The sequence below is a fragment of the Urocampus carinirostris genome, chromosome 14, assembly GCF_059441175.1.
Source record: "Urocampus carinirostris isolate Australia breed hairy pipefish chromosome 14, RoL_Ucar_1.0, whole genome shotgun sequence".
NCBI classification, from domain to species: Eukaryota; Metazoa; Chordata; class Actinopteri; order Syngnathiformes; family Syngnathidae; genus Urocampus; species Urocampus carinirostris.
Genome location: NC_142362.1, coordinates 36,118,566 through 36,131,122, shown reverse-complemented (window position 1 = coordinate 36,131,122; position 12,557 = coordinate 36,118,566). Strand labels below are relative to the sequence as shown.

General features: G+C 37.7%; 1 protein-coding gene across 1 annotated transcript; it reads right to left on the bottom strand.

The window, feature by feature from the left end:
* Positions 1 to 328: 328 nt before the first annotated feature.
* On the bottom strand, positions 329 to 12,328 carry LOC148353328 (trace amine-associated receptor 8a-like). Its single transcript, XM_088352379.1, has 3 exons — positions 12,233 to 12,328; positions 3,058 to 3,238; positions 329 to 1,136 (listed from the first exon to the last, which is right to left on the bottom strand). The coding sequence occupies exons 1-3, from the start codon at positions 12,243 to 12,245 to the stop codon at positions 329 to 331; spliced, it is 1,002 nt and encodes a 333-aa protein (XP_088208505.1). The 5' UTR covers positions 12,246 to 12,328.
* Positions 12,329 to 12,557: the final 229 nt, after the last annotated feature.

Genomic DNA, 12,557 nt, shown 5'->3' with positions numbered 1-12,557 from the left:
GGACTGCATTGCCTGCCTCTAGTCTAGATAGAGCTCATTCTGTCCGTACAATTAACACAAATGACACAGTATTCATCTGTATGAAAAAGTTACATGTTTTTAGGAAAAAGATATACAGTAATTAAATTGTAACATGAATGTCAGCGTATGACTTTCAAAAGCAAAGTATTTTGACTATATTTTTAATCCCTTTATCTGCATAAACAAATGCAAATGTTTTATAAGGAATTTAGCAGCAATTTACAGCAGACACTATTTTAAGAAAGTCAAAACACCCAAATAAATGAGATTATATTAATCTAAGAAAGCGAGTTTGATGATAAACTCACTAAATTAATTTTGCATTCCTGGACCCAGCCTTGAGGATTTGCAGTGTGAAGATTAATTTGATACTCTTTCGGAACCACGGGTAAAAGAGTGCATAGACGATAGGGTTGAGGCAAGAGTTAATGTGCGTCAGCCAGATTTCAAAGGCCGCAGAAGTGGCGTCCACAGAGGTGTCCTCGCCCGCCATGGTGGGCAAGTAGTAAGGGATGAAACAGATCAGGAAGGCCACCACCACAATACCCAGAGTCCTGGCCGCCTTCAGCTCACACCTCTTGATGGCATGCTGTGCCTGGAAGGCGCCCAACTGTGAACGCATTCCCCGCGCCTGGCTTACTACGATGGTGAACACCCTTAGATAGAGAAAGATGATGGCGATGACTGGCAGGATGAAAGTGAATACCAGGTCCACCATGCCTGCCACATTTCCAATAACCACCACGCACTCCCCCAGGCAGGAGATAGCCTGACCCGGCTCTGCCAGGTCATCACGGAGCAGCAAGAGACGGTAGACGAAAGAGCAGAGCCAGGACAGTCCCACCGCCACCCACGCCCTTCTTTTAGTTACCCGGCTGAGGTAGGTGAGTGGTTCGGTGATGGCCACGTAGCGGTCGGCGGAGACGAGCACCACGTTGGCCACCGAGGCTGAAGTGATGACGTAGTCGGCCATGTAGTACAGCGAGCACGCTAGGTCGCCTAACTTCCAGCAGGCCTCGATGTAGATAATTTCCACGGGCATGAGCAGGAGGCCCACCAGTAGGTCCGAGACGGACAGAGACAGCAGGAAGAGGTTGGTGGGGTTGTGCAGCTGTCTGGAGAGAGTAACACTGTGAGGGCAACAACTAATCGACACTGTTGACAAATATCGATAATTGAAATATTCAACAATCAATTTAATTGTCGACAATTGTCACCAGAAATGTTTCTCTACCAGAATGAAGCATTTCTGTATAAAGAAAATCGCTGCGCGATAACATCTCTTTCTCCAGTGGTAACATACAGAAATGACGGCCTCGACAGACCTTAACGCACAAACATCTGTTAGGCGCTACTGGTCCCTTAAAAGAAGATTGAACAGGCTCTAAGACACTTTCTTCCCAAGGACCATCACCTCCCTAAATAGGTGTGCAAAACTGAAAATATATACCTTGCAACTTATTTGGGATTTTTTTGTTGCTGCTTAATGTTTTTTGATGGTACTATATATAATTTTCCTACTTTTCATTGCACTTCTGTTATGACGCACTATTTTTTAATTGCTCTATTATTATACCTCAGGCCAGTTTTCCTCAGTCACTACTTTGTAAATATTTTTCCTATTTATTTACTTGTTCAAGGCTATTCTATTCTAAAAACAAAGCACACTGAACAGTTGAACAAAACAGAGTCCGACGTGCTATTGGTAAGATTGAAGTATCATTCAAGTTCGCTATAAAAGAAAACTTATGAGCGTTATTGCCAGACTGTACCTGTCAAACGTATCCGAAATTAAATGCATGTAGTCCAATGAACAAATGACAATAATTACAACAAATAAAACCGCCAAAGATCATTTGCTAAAACAGTTTGATTTCTAACTGTTGAGAATAGTTAAGTTCTTTTGTAACAAACTTTGTAGTTGACCACTGAATGTACTTCACAAAATGCACACATTTGTTTTATTTCCTGTTCTACAGCTGTTAATGAACCTGGCCTTGGTTTAGAGCAGTGGTTCCTAACATAGGTGCTAATCGAATCCTAGGGGTTCGGTGAGTCAGTCTCAGGTGTTTGATGGAGCGTCTGTCATGCTTTCGACGGACACTTCTCTGCACGACCCTTATATCCAGCATAAGTGAGACAGCTGTTCACGTTTGATGTTGAGGCAGCAGAAGTCAATGATAAATACCTTGACGAAATCATTAAAACTCACCAGAACCTGGTTCAACAGCAACTCTTCAGAACAACAATGCTCTAGTCCAAACATTTTTGTGTGAACATAGTATAGAAAATTATCCAGTTAGTGCCAAGAGAGGTTTTTTTTAACCTTTGTTACAACATATCTTTGCGAAGACTATTTTTTGAGGATGCTTGACCTAAAAGCAATGAAAAGGAACAGACTTTGCCATTAAAATTTCATCAGAGTAGTACTTGTCAAGGTAAAGCCACGGAAATCTGAACTGGTCTCTAAAAAGAAACGGCAGCGGTAACACTGATTTTTAGTTCTGTAATTTGTGAGTTGATGCACTATGTTGGTTTTGTTCTCCAGAGTTCTTTTTGTGCACCAGTAGTAAAACAACCATGTTTTGAATCAGGAAAAAATACCATATTTTACTTTACACAAAAGTAAGGTTCAGTGAATGCGGATATAAAACTGTTGTATAGCTCTAACAGGGTTAAAACAACTGGTTTACAATGATGACCAATATTTACTTCCTTCTAATTTATTATTTTTTGCATGTCCCTAAAAATGTTTTTTTTATGGATTTATGACTATGCTGACGTCGCAAAGTGTCGAATTGGTTTTAGCATTTTTATTCCATACTTGTACGAATCTGCAGTACGTTCATTAAAAACAGCATTACACACGTTTATCTTGTGATTAATTATCATTTCGCACATGATTAAATCCACTTCATTCTAAATTTCAGAAAAAAATTGTCATATTCAACAAATTGTTTTAATACTTGGTGACTAGTTGATTATTGATAGTCATTAGTTGCAGCCCGAAACCAAAGAAACAACAGCCAAGCTTGCCTGAAGTAGGAGATGGTGAAGATGACGAGCAGGTTGAGAGCCACGGTGAGGATGGAGATGGCCGACAGCAGCACATAGATCAGCATGGCCTGATTTGACGGCTGCTTCGGTGCCCGGCACGAGATGTTCAGTTGTGGATAACAGAGTTCGGACAACTCGACGTTCTCCATCACCAGTTGAACTAAATCAAAGGAGTGAAGAGGTGGAGCAGCTTGCCACCCTCTGATCAAATCTCGAATCACCGCGTTAGTTTTAATATCTTCACAAAGCTGACGTGAGGGCATTTATGATACGACCGCCCTCTTCACCCCACCTGAATTCAGTCCTTTTTTTAAACATTGAAGTCTATGAGTAAAAATTCAGCCAAATTTTGGGTTCAAAGATGTTTCGTGATAGTATTAAAATGACCTGGCTTCTAAAAAAAAAAGAGCGTGGGCCGTGCGCAGTGTTGGGTGTGTTAATGAAAAACATTCATTTACGGTATTTTGAGCACATATATATAAACCTGGACAGTGGCAGTGAGGGTGCTTACACCTTACTATTAGACTACCAGTGACACAAATGCAGTGCAAACAGGCATCAGACCTAATCCTAGGATCTCCCGGTGCCAGACACATTTATTTGCGTAGTGCGTTTATTCTGCATTCTGATACAGTCACTCCGCTTCTTCAGTTATGCGTCAATAATGTTGCAGTTTAATATGTATACTACGTAAAAGAGGTTGTATGATATTTTTTGAAAGACTTTCTCTCTTTTCTGTTTCCGTCTTTTGCAACCTTATAGGAAATGTGAAAAAGTAGAGAGACTGTTTAACTAATCAGAATGCAGAAAGAAATGCACAATGAAAAGGAGTGTTTCTGGTACCGTGAGCAAAAATTCTGTGATAGTGCGAGAAGGCCTAATAACTTTTCAATTTTCATCTATCTGGTACAAATTACGTTGCATATAAACATTGCTCTAATGCAGTAGTATTCCATAAAATCTCTTGCAGTAATCTATAAGTACAGTATGCAATTTCATTCACTGTATACTGCGGAAAACAAGGAACAGTGGGTTATAAAGTGCACTTGCAAATTTTAAGTTTTAGGGGTGCCTTAGAGTCCAGAATACCGAATATATGGTAGCTAAAGTTGCTAATTACTTCATTTAAAAAAAAAAAATACTGATACCAAAAAGTAGCGTATTACTCCCCACACTGACCCTTAGTCCCAAACTCAAGGAATAGAAGAAAACTACACTTGTTCTTTTCAAGCAAGTCACGTTTTGACCAATAGATTGGTTTCCCTTTCACCCTCATATCTTTCGTTGTTGACATTTTGCCTGGCAGGAACAGTCAAGTCCAGTCATGTTTATTTGTATAGCCCTAAATCACAAGGAGTCTCAAATGGCTGCACAGACCACAGATCGTTGCAAACTACAGACTATTTCTATACCCTCCCCTGATCTAAAACCTACCTGCGGGCAAGGAAAACCGCAATCCAGGCTGCAAAGGATGTTGCAATAAAAATAATACAGATATTGTCAACATGAAATATGGGTCAACTTTTTCCAGTACTTCTTGCGCCTTAACCCTAAAAAGACCAAAATGTTAATTATTGATGCATCTAAATGCCAAGACTTGTTATCAAAAACTACTCTGAATATTGGCAAATATCACCCAGAGTGACACAGTCAAAAATGTAGGTGTCATATTTGACCCAAATCTGTCCTTTCAAACACACGTTAAGAATATTATTAGAACAGCTTATTTCCATCTTTGCAACATCGCTAAAATTCACACTATGCCGTCCAAGTCTGATGCAGGGATTATAATTCGTGCGTTTGTTACCTCCCGTCCCGATTACTGTAATGTACTACTCTTAGGTCTCCCGAAGTCCAAAATCAAGAGCCTGCAGCTGGTACAAAATCCTGCAGCGAGGGCTTTTAACTAGGACAAGAAAGTTTGATCACATTACCCAGATTTTAGCTAACCTGCATTGGCTCCCTGTTAGTTTAAGATGTGATTTTAAGGTTCTGTTGGTATTATACAAAATGATGCATGGACTTGCTCTCTCATATCCTTCAAATTTAAATTCCCCCTATGTTCCGGTCCGGAGCCTTCGCTCTGAAAATGATGGTCTGCTAGTGATCCCAAAAGCCAAGAAGAGAACCGCAGGTTCAAGCACTTTCTTCATTTGGATCCCGATGTTGTGGAATGCTCAGCCCCCTGAGATTCGATCTGCAACCTCAGTGAACTGTCTAAATCTAGGTTTTAACACACTTCTATTCTATAGCTTATGAATGACCTATAGTTTATATTGACAATATCTGTGTATTATTTGTTATTGTATCATCCGTTGCAGCCTGCTCATCCTGGAAGGGGGATTATCTCATGTGCGGTCCCTCCTCAAAGTTTCTTCATTTTCCTCATGTTGAGGTTTTTGAGTTTTTCCTTACCCTTGTGTAGGTTTTAGATCAGGGGATGGTATAATAATAGTCTGTAGTTTGCACTAATCTGTGGTCGGGGTGAGAGTTATGTGTTGTGAAGAGAAAAGCTGAATGCAGAGGGGAAAATGCATAATGCCTTAATTAAGCAAAGCCCTTTACTTGAATAAGACCCTACTATTTCCTACCAAGAGACTGAAATGACTATGTGGAAGGCTACCCACAGGGTTGGGGAGTAACAAAACATATGTAACGGCGATGCGTACCAAAAATGTAATTGTATTCCATTCGTTACAGAACAAAATACAGGGATCAGAATGGAGATTTTCATTTTCAGCTGAAATAGCCAGCGTCCAGGAATAAACCAGGGCGGAAAATGGCATCAGCAAGTAGAATATTTTGAATTTACATAAACCACCTTTAAAGGGACATCGTGTATTATTTAGCTTCTCTTGATAGTAAAAAAAGTTAACTAAAAGAAAGCAATATCAACCTGAATGATAACCAAAAGTACATGTTCCTTAATTTTCGAAATCCTCGTAGGTCAAGAAATTTGTATTCATTTGACGTAACATGAAGCTCCCCGAGTGTTGATATGATTGTCCGCTACATTGCTGTTAAGGGTACCCGGTAAAACCAAAAACCTTGTGAAAAACCTACAACACACAACAGATAAGCATACCAAGTGTGAATTTAACAATACAGCTGTAGCAAAACTGAATTTGGCGTGGTTTATTTAAGTATTGATTGCAAAGTAAAACACACGGATGACAACAACTTGTCGGAGTTTGTTTTTCAGCTTCCTCCACTTGCAAACCTTAATCTTTAATTCTCTCCCGGTTTCATTGTTTTTCCGCATAGTGTAGAAAACAACACACCATGGCAGACAAAATACGGAAAACATTAATAAGAGGGAAAGTGAGTTTTCGGATTTAATTAATATTTGAGGGGAAAACTCTTTTCCGCATCTGGTCGCACAATAAGATTGAAATCGGTCGATACGCGACTGCGTTAGCATCCATGAGTACTTCCGCAAACAATGGACGCATCGAGTGTGACGTCCTGTGTCCTCTTCTGCACAAGCGGGACACTTGTCACGTTCTCACAGGAGATGCTTAGAAGTCACAAGAGATTGCATACAAGTCCCATTTAGTTGGAAATGTGAAAGATCTCACAAAAACAGCAGATTTCACCCCAAAATATTGTAAGTCTTGGCTCAGCCAAGGCTTGAACCTGAGACCTCCCAGAGTTGGGGGTGGGCGCCCAGCCCTAAGACCAACGAGCTGGTCTACGTTCGCCACTCTGCATTAGAGACAATCCGAATAACACCTTGGACTTTTATGTGGGCATTATGGACGTGAAAATACGATAAAAAGTATTACAGTGATACCTCAGTACTCGACCATAATCCATTCATGATCAGGGATTAAACACCAATTTTTGTGAGGACTGAATATTTATTTGCCCATCTAAAGGATTGATATTTATTTTCATATGGTCCGACGTATTCCAGGATACCCAAAATAATAATAAAACATTTACCTTAATGACCCAAAATACCCAAACTATTATTAAATCCTATATCAGGAGTCTCCAGCATGGTGTCACTAGGAGCAGGGTGCCCCCTAAAGACAGTTGAAGTGCCTGAGGACCTGTTCTGAAAATAGCTCATCACGTCATTGTGATTTTCATGTAAAAAAAAAATTTAATTGGTTGACTGAGTCTATTTAACCCTATTTTAATTGTTAATGTGGTAATAACATAGTGACAATATAGTAATAACATGATAAGTTGTTGTTTTGTAAATTCAAATAAATACATTCCAGTTCAATGGACGTTATGCGTTAATTTTTGATAATTATCTTTTCATTGTTTTATCTTACAGGAAATACAACAAAACAAATTCCAATGTATCGGTTTAATGAAGTGAATGAGCAAAAAAATTGCATTTTTTTGAAGCTAGCTGTTTGGCTACCTTTTTAGCTATGTAGCTAGCCGTGTTCCTACCTTTTTAGTTGTTCAGTAAGCTATCTAGCTATCTTTTTACATTTTTGCATGCTATCTAGTGAACAATTTGCCTTTTTTGATAGTTATTAGTCTAAATTTTGACCTGATTTCTTGCTAGGTATCTAGCATTCAATCTGGCTATTTAGATGGCGTTTACTCTGTTAGCTAGCTATATATATAGCTCCCTTTTATTTTTTTTTACTTGTTTACCTATCCAGCTAACTATCAGGCTACCTTTTTAGCTAATTAGCAAGCCATCTAGCTAAGTTGCTATTCTAGAAATTCACATCAAACTTGGTGCCCTCTGCGCCAATTACTGACAAAAAGTAGTTCTCAGGTAGAAAAAGGTTGGCGATGCCGGGATTGAACATATACATAAATTACACAAGTTATGTATTGTTTGTTTGGGTAAAGAACACCTGAGGGGGTTGTAATAATAATGAGTGTGTTTGTTCACTTGTGTAGTATGTAGCGCTTGCTGAAATTGTATTATGTGTCAATGGGAGAAAATTACATCACAACCTTAATTACACTTGTAATGGAACAACTAGTAATCATGTTTTTGTTTCATCATGTTTTTGTGCAAAGCTGCCACACAAGCACACCCAAATGTCCACACAGGTTTCACACCTACTCTATTTAGTGCGCCATAATGATGCGATTGCAATCAAAGGTGTGAAACAAACAAGTATCCTTGACACACAAGCCCAAAGTCCCTGTAAAGACTCCCCAGACAACCACCTGAATGACAAATACAGTTTTGAAAAACAAAACACCGTTCACAAAAGTCAATGTACCTTATGGGGGATTTTCTACATTGTTTGCTTTTATATGCAATATTGTGTGTTTTAATGTTAAATGGCAAATTTATGTAAACATTACATTTAATGGATTGACTGCATGAAAGCTATGCGGTATAGACAGGGGTAGGAGAACTACAGCCCGCGGGCAACACGTTGCCCAACTGGCTTTTTCATCCGGTTCGTCGAACGAAAATAGTCAAAATATGCCATAAAATTCATTAGAGAAATACCACGATCAGTCTGAAACATGATACCCGAAAACTATAAAGCCAGCGTCACTCACCATTCAGTCCCCTGGCCGTCTTTATCTTCTTTGAATGGCTTCCTTACATCAAAGACAATCAATGGAATTTCATACCTGTCAACCTGTATGGTTTTTACGTACAACGCACGTTTATTATGCATTTTAAGACGTGTACGACGTATGAGAAAATCTGTACGGATAAACGTAAATTGGTCAATTATTGGTACCATCCGGTATACACCCACTATCACGAAACGACAAATCAATCAAGTCAAACGAGTTCGCCGCGGAAGCCCCTATCTCGGTATCGATTTTTTCGTTGCAACTAAGCGAGCGGTTTGATGTAGTGAAAGGAAGTCCGTCTCTTTTTAGAGAACCGGATTTTTCGGCTCAACTCATCAAAGAGAGCCTGCTCTTAAACGGCTCACTTGCTTGGATGCATTATATTACGAATTATTATGTTGTATAAAGAAGTTAAGAAAAAAAGGAAATATAAAAGGAGAAAATTTTAAAAAGACAGGTCTGTGGTTATCCCTTTAATCAGTATACTGCCAACAACAATTTAATGCAGAAAATGAATTAATAATGTGAATAACAAAATGTATTATTCTATGTAATTATATTTGCATGTATTTTTTCCTTCTACAGTGAACTTCCAAGCTACTTAATTTTTGAACTTTTTTTTATAATAAACCACCTTCATGTCGAGCAACTCAGGATCTCATAACAAAATGTTAATAAACAATATATATGATATAACGAAACACATGAACAATATAACATGTTAAACTACATAAATGAACACGTTTGAAAAAAAAATGGCGTAAGATTATTTTGTATTTTGTAAGGGAAAATACGACAGTTTGTAAGGGCATGGAGCCGTGGAGGTTCACAGGTATGTTATTCCCAATATGGTAGTCTTTTCAATTGACACCTTTTACACGATGAGGGTCTGTTCATGCTTGTTAAATCCATGCACAAAGTGCAAAGTTAGATTAAACTTGCGTCTTCCTCGACACAAATATTCCACATGTCCACTGTTACCTTTACTGCTTAGGCGCCCCTGGCGGCTGTTAGAAAAATGCATAAATCATTGCATAAGCCGCAGGGTTGGAAGCTTGGGGGGAAAATTGTGGCTGGTTATCCGAGTTTTAAGATAGATAGATAGATAGATAGATAGATAGATAGATAGATAGATAGATAGATAGATAGATAGATAGATAGATAGATAGATAGATAGATAGATAGATAGATAGATAGATAGATAGATAGATAGATAGATAGATAGATAGATAGATAGATAGATAGATAGATGGATGGATAGATAGATAGATAGATAGATAGATAGATAGATAGATAGATAGATAGATAGATAGATAGATAGATAGATAGATACAGTATTACTAATGAAAAAAATATTTTTGGCGCCACCTTTGTCACCGTTGTCCCTTGTGTGTCTACAACAAAAATACTACTGTAAAAATACTACAAAAACATTACAAAACTAAATGTCGAATTCAGTGTTTAAAAACAGGGACCTAATTTAGTATATTGCTTTCATTCTGAAAAGAAGAAAATACTTTAGAAATACTACAAAAATATAGAGTAATAGCTACCACACTACCACTATACTACCGCTATAACATTAATTAAAGTAAGGGAAATACTACAAAAATACTACTGTGGAAATACTAAATACATTAAAAATACTGCAATAGAAATACTTTAAAAAATGCCTTTAAAGAAAAAAAAATTACAGTAATACTAAAATACAAAATACTAAAACAGAAATACTACAAAATCCATCCATTGTCTGCACTGCTTATCCTCACTTGGGTCGTGGAGGTGCTGCAGCCCATCCCAGCTATCTTCGGGCAGTGGGCAGGAAACACCAAGAGACACACAACTCACTCGCTAAGTCACACCTAAGTTTTTGGAATGTGGGAGCAAACCGGATTGGCCAGAGGTAAGGGGGGAACATGAAAAATCCGCGCGGGTAGGCCACTGTAGCTGTAATTGAACTCTGGAACTCCGCACCGTGGGGCTGCGCGCTAACCATCCAGCTGTTGTGCTGACTGTATAAAAACATTCAGTGTACACTAAGACAACAAAATCTCTTACTTTACCCCGGCCAGCAACCCAAAAGATGTAAAACAGACACACACAAAGGGTAAAATACAGACAAAAACTAAATAAACGGCAAGAGAAACAAAATGTGATTATGACAATGCACGGAAAAGGACCTATTTGGACCCTGGACCTCCATACTGTGGGGCTGCCCATAAACCATCCAGCTGTTGTGCCACCCTTACGATAGAAATTAAACAGAAATACTACTGAAATACTATTTTGGAAAAGCTACAAAAATACTAGAGAAAAAAAAAACTAAAAAAATACTACATAAATAAAACTACAGCATACTACAAAAATACTACAGAAAGACTTCAAATATCTGACTGCAGAAGTACTAAAAAAATACAACAGTAATACTAAAAATGAAATATCAAAAATCGTGCATAAAAAGGGACCTATTAATGTAACCATTACATTTAGTTGGATGGACTGCATGGAAGCTATAGGGTGTAGATATGGGTGGAGCAAACTACGGCCCGGCGGCCCTTGAGGCCCATCAGTCTTTTTCACCGGGCCGACCAGACAAAAATGGTCAAAACATAATGACTATACATATGTAAATAAATAAATAAATACATACATACATAAATACAAACATACATAAATATAAATTTTATATATATATATATATATATATATATATATATATATATATATATATATATATATATATATATATATATTTATTTATTTATTTATTATTATTGGTTATTCCCAATGTTTATAAGTGATCTTCTGTATTTTTTTTGTGTAATGTGACAATGCAAGATCAATTGCAGCTCGGTCACAGATTATCACATGTGCGACCCTTAACAATGTTTCTTAATTTTGTCCATGCTAGGTTTTTTGTGAGATTTACCCTTGCCCTTGTGTAGTTTTCAGATCAGGGTATGTTGTCATTGTGGCTGTGCATCCCTCTGAGACTGTTTGTGATTAAAGCTTATGCAAATAAATGTGACTTGACTTGATATGTATTTATTAAACCCCAGAACCACCACAATATTCTCAATTTTAATATTTACAACAGTCTTTAGAAAGCATGATCTTGGTATTAAGATGTTTTTGAATATAAAATGTCTCCTAAAGTTTTACAACTTTTTGAACCAAGGTGTAGAATAAGTTATTATTGAAAGATGAGTTAAAATATGACAGTCTTAATCGATGAGCTTTTTAAACAGAACAAATTGAAGCCAGCACAGACACTCAAAGCTTCTTTTGAATGGGTTTGGCAAAATAGTGTAGGGTGTCATAAATAGTCACCTTGTTGCAGTCATAGCACAAGGTAGTTGATCATTAAATACAACATAAACCCGGGAAATTCAGCAGAAACCAAAGAGGACGAAAGAAAAAAAAAATAAACGAAGTTGGTTGACGTGCGCCTATCATATTGCTCACCGAGAGCAATACCTGTTGAGGTACATACAAACAAATACGATCGAAACATAGGTCAAAGAAAAAACATGCTATACAACATGAAGGTTTTGTAACAGTGGAATCCTTGGCTTTAGCACGAGCAGTCTATAGTATAATTAACTGCTTGAGGCCACTCCAAGATAAATGTCACCTTTTAAGCCCATGCGATGGATATGACTGAAAGGCTTCCATCTACACGAGTTGAAGCTGCAGATCTCCGCCTCCTACTTCCTTGGTTGCAAGTCTGCAAATGCATTTCGATAAGTTTAAAAAAACAAAAAAACAAAAACAAATAAAAACGAAAATAGATAGATAGATAGATAGATAGATAGATAGATAGATAGATAGATAGATAGATAGATAGATAGATAGATAGATAGATAGATAGATAGATAGATAGATAGATAGATAGATAGATAGATAGATAGATAGATAGATAGATAGATAGATAGATAGATAGATAGATAGATAGATAG

Coding starts and splice junctions, on each gene's coding strand:
- LOC148353328 (XM_088352379.1), bottom strand. Junction 1,137..3,057: donor TTCACCATCTCCTACTTCAG/GCAAGCTTGGCT, acceptor TACTCTCTCCAG/ACAGCTGCACAACCCCACCA.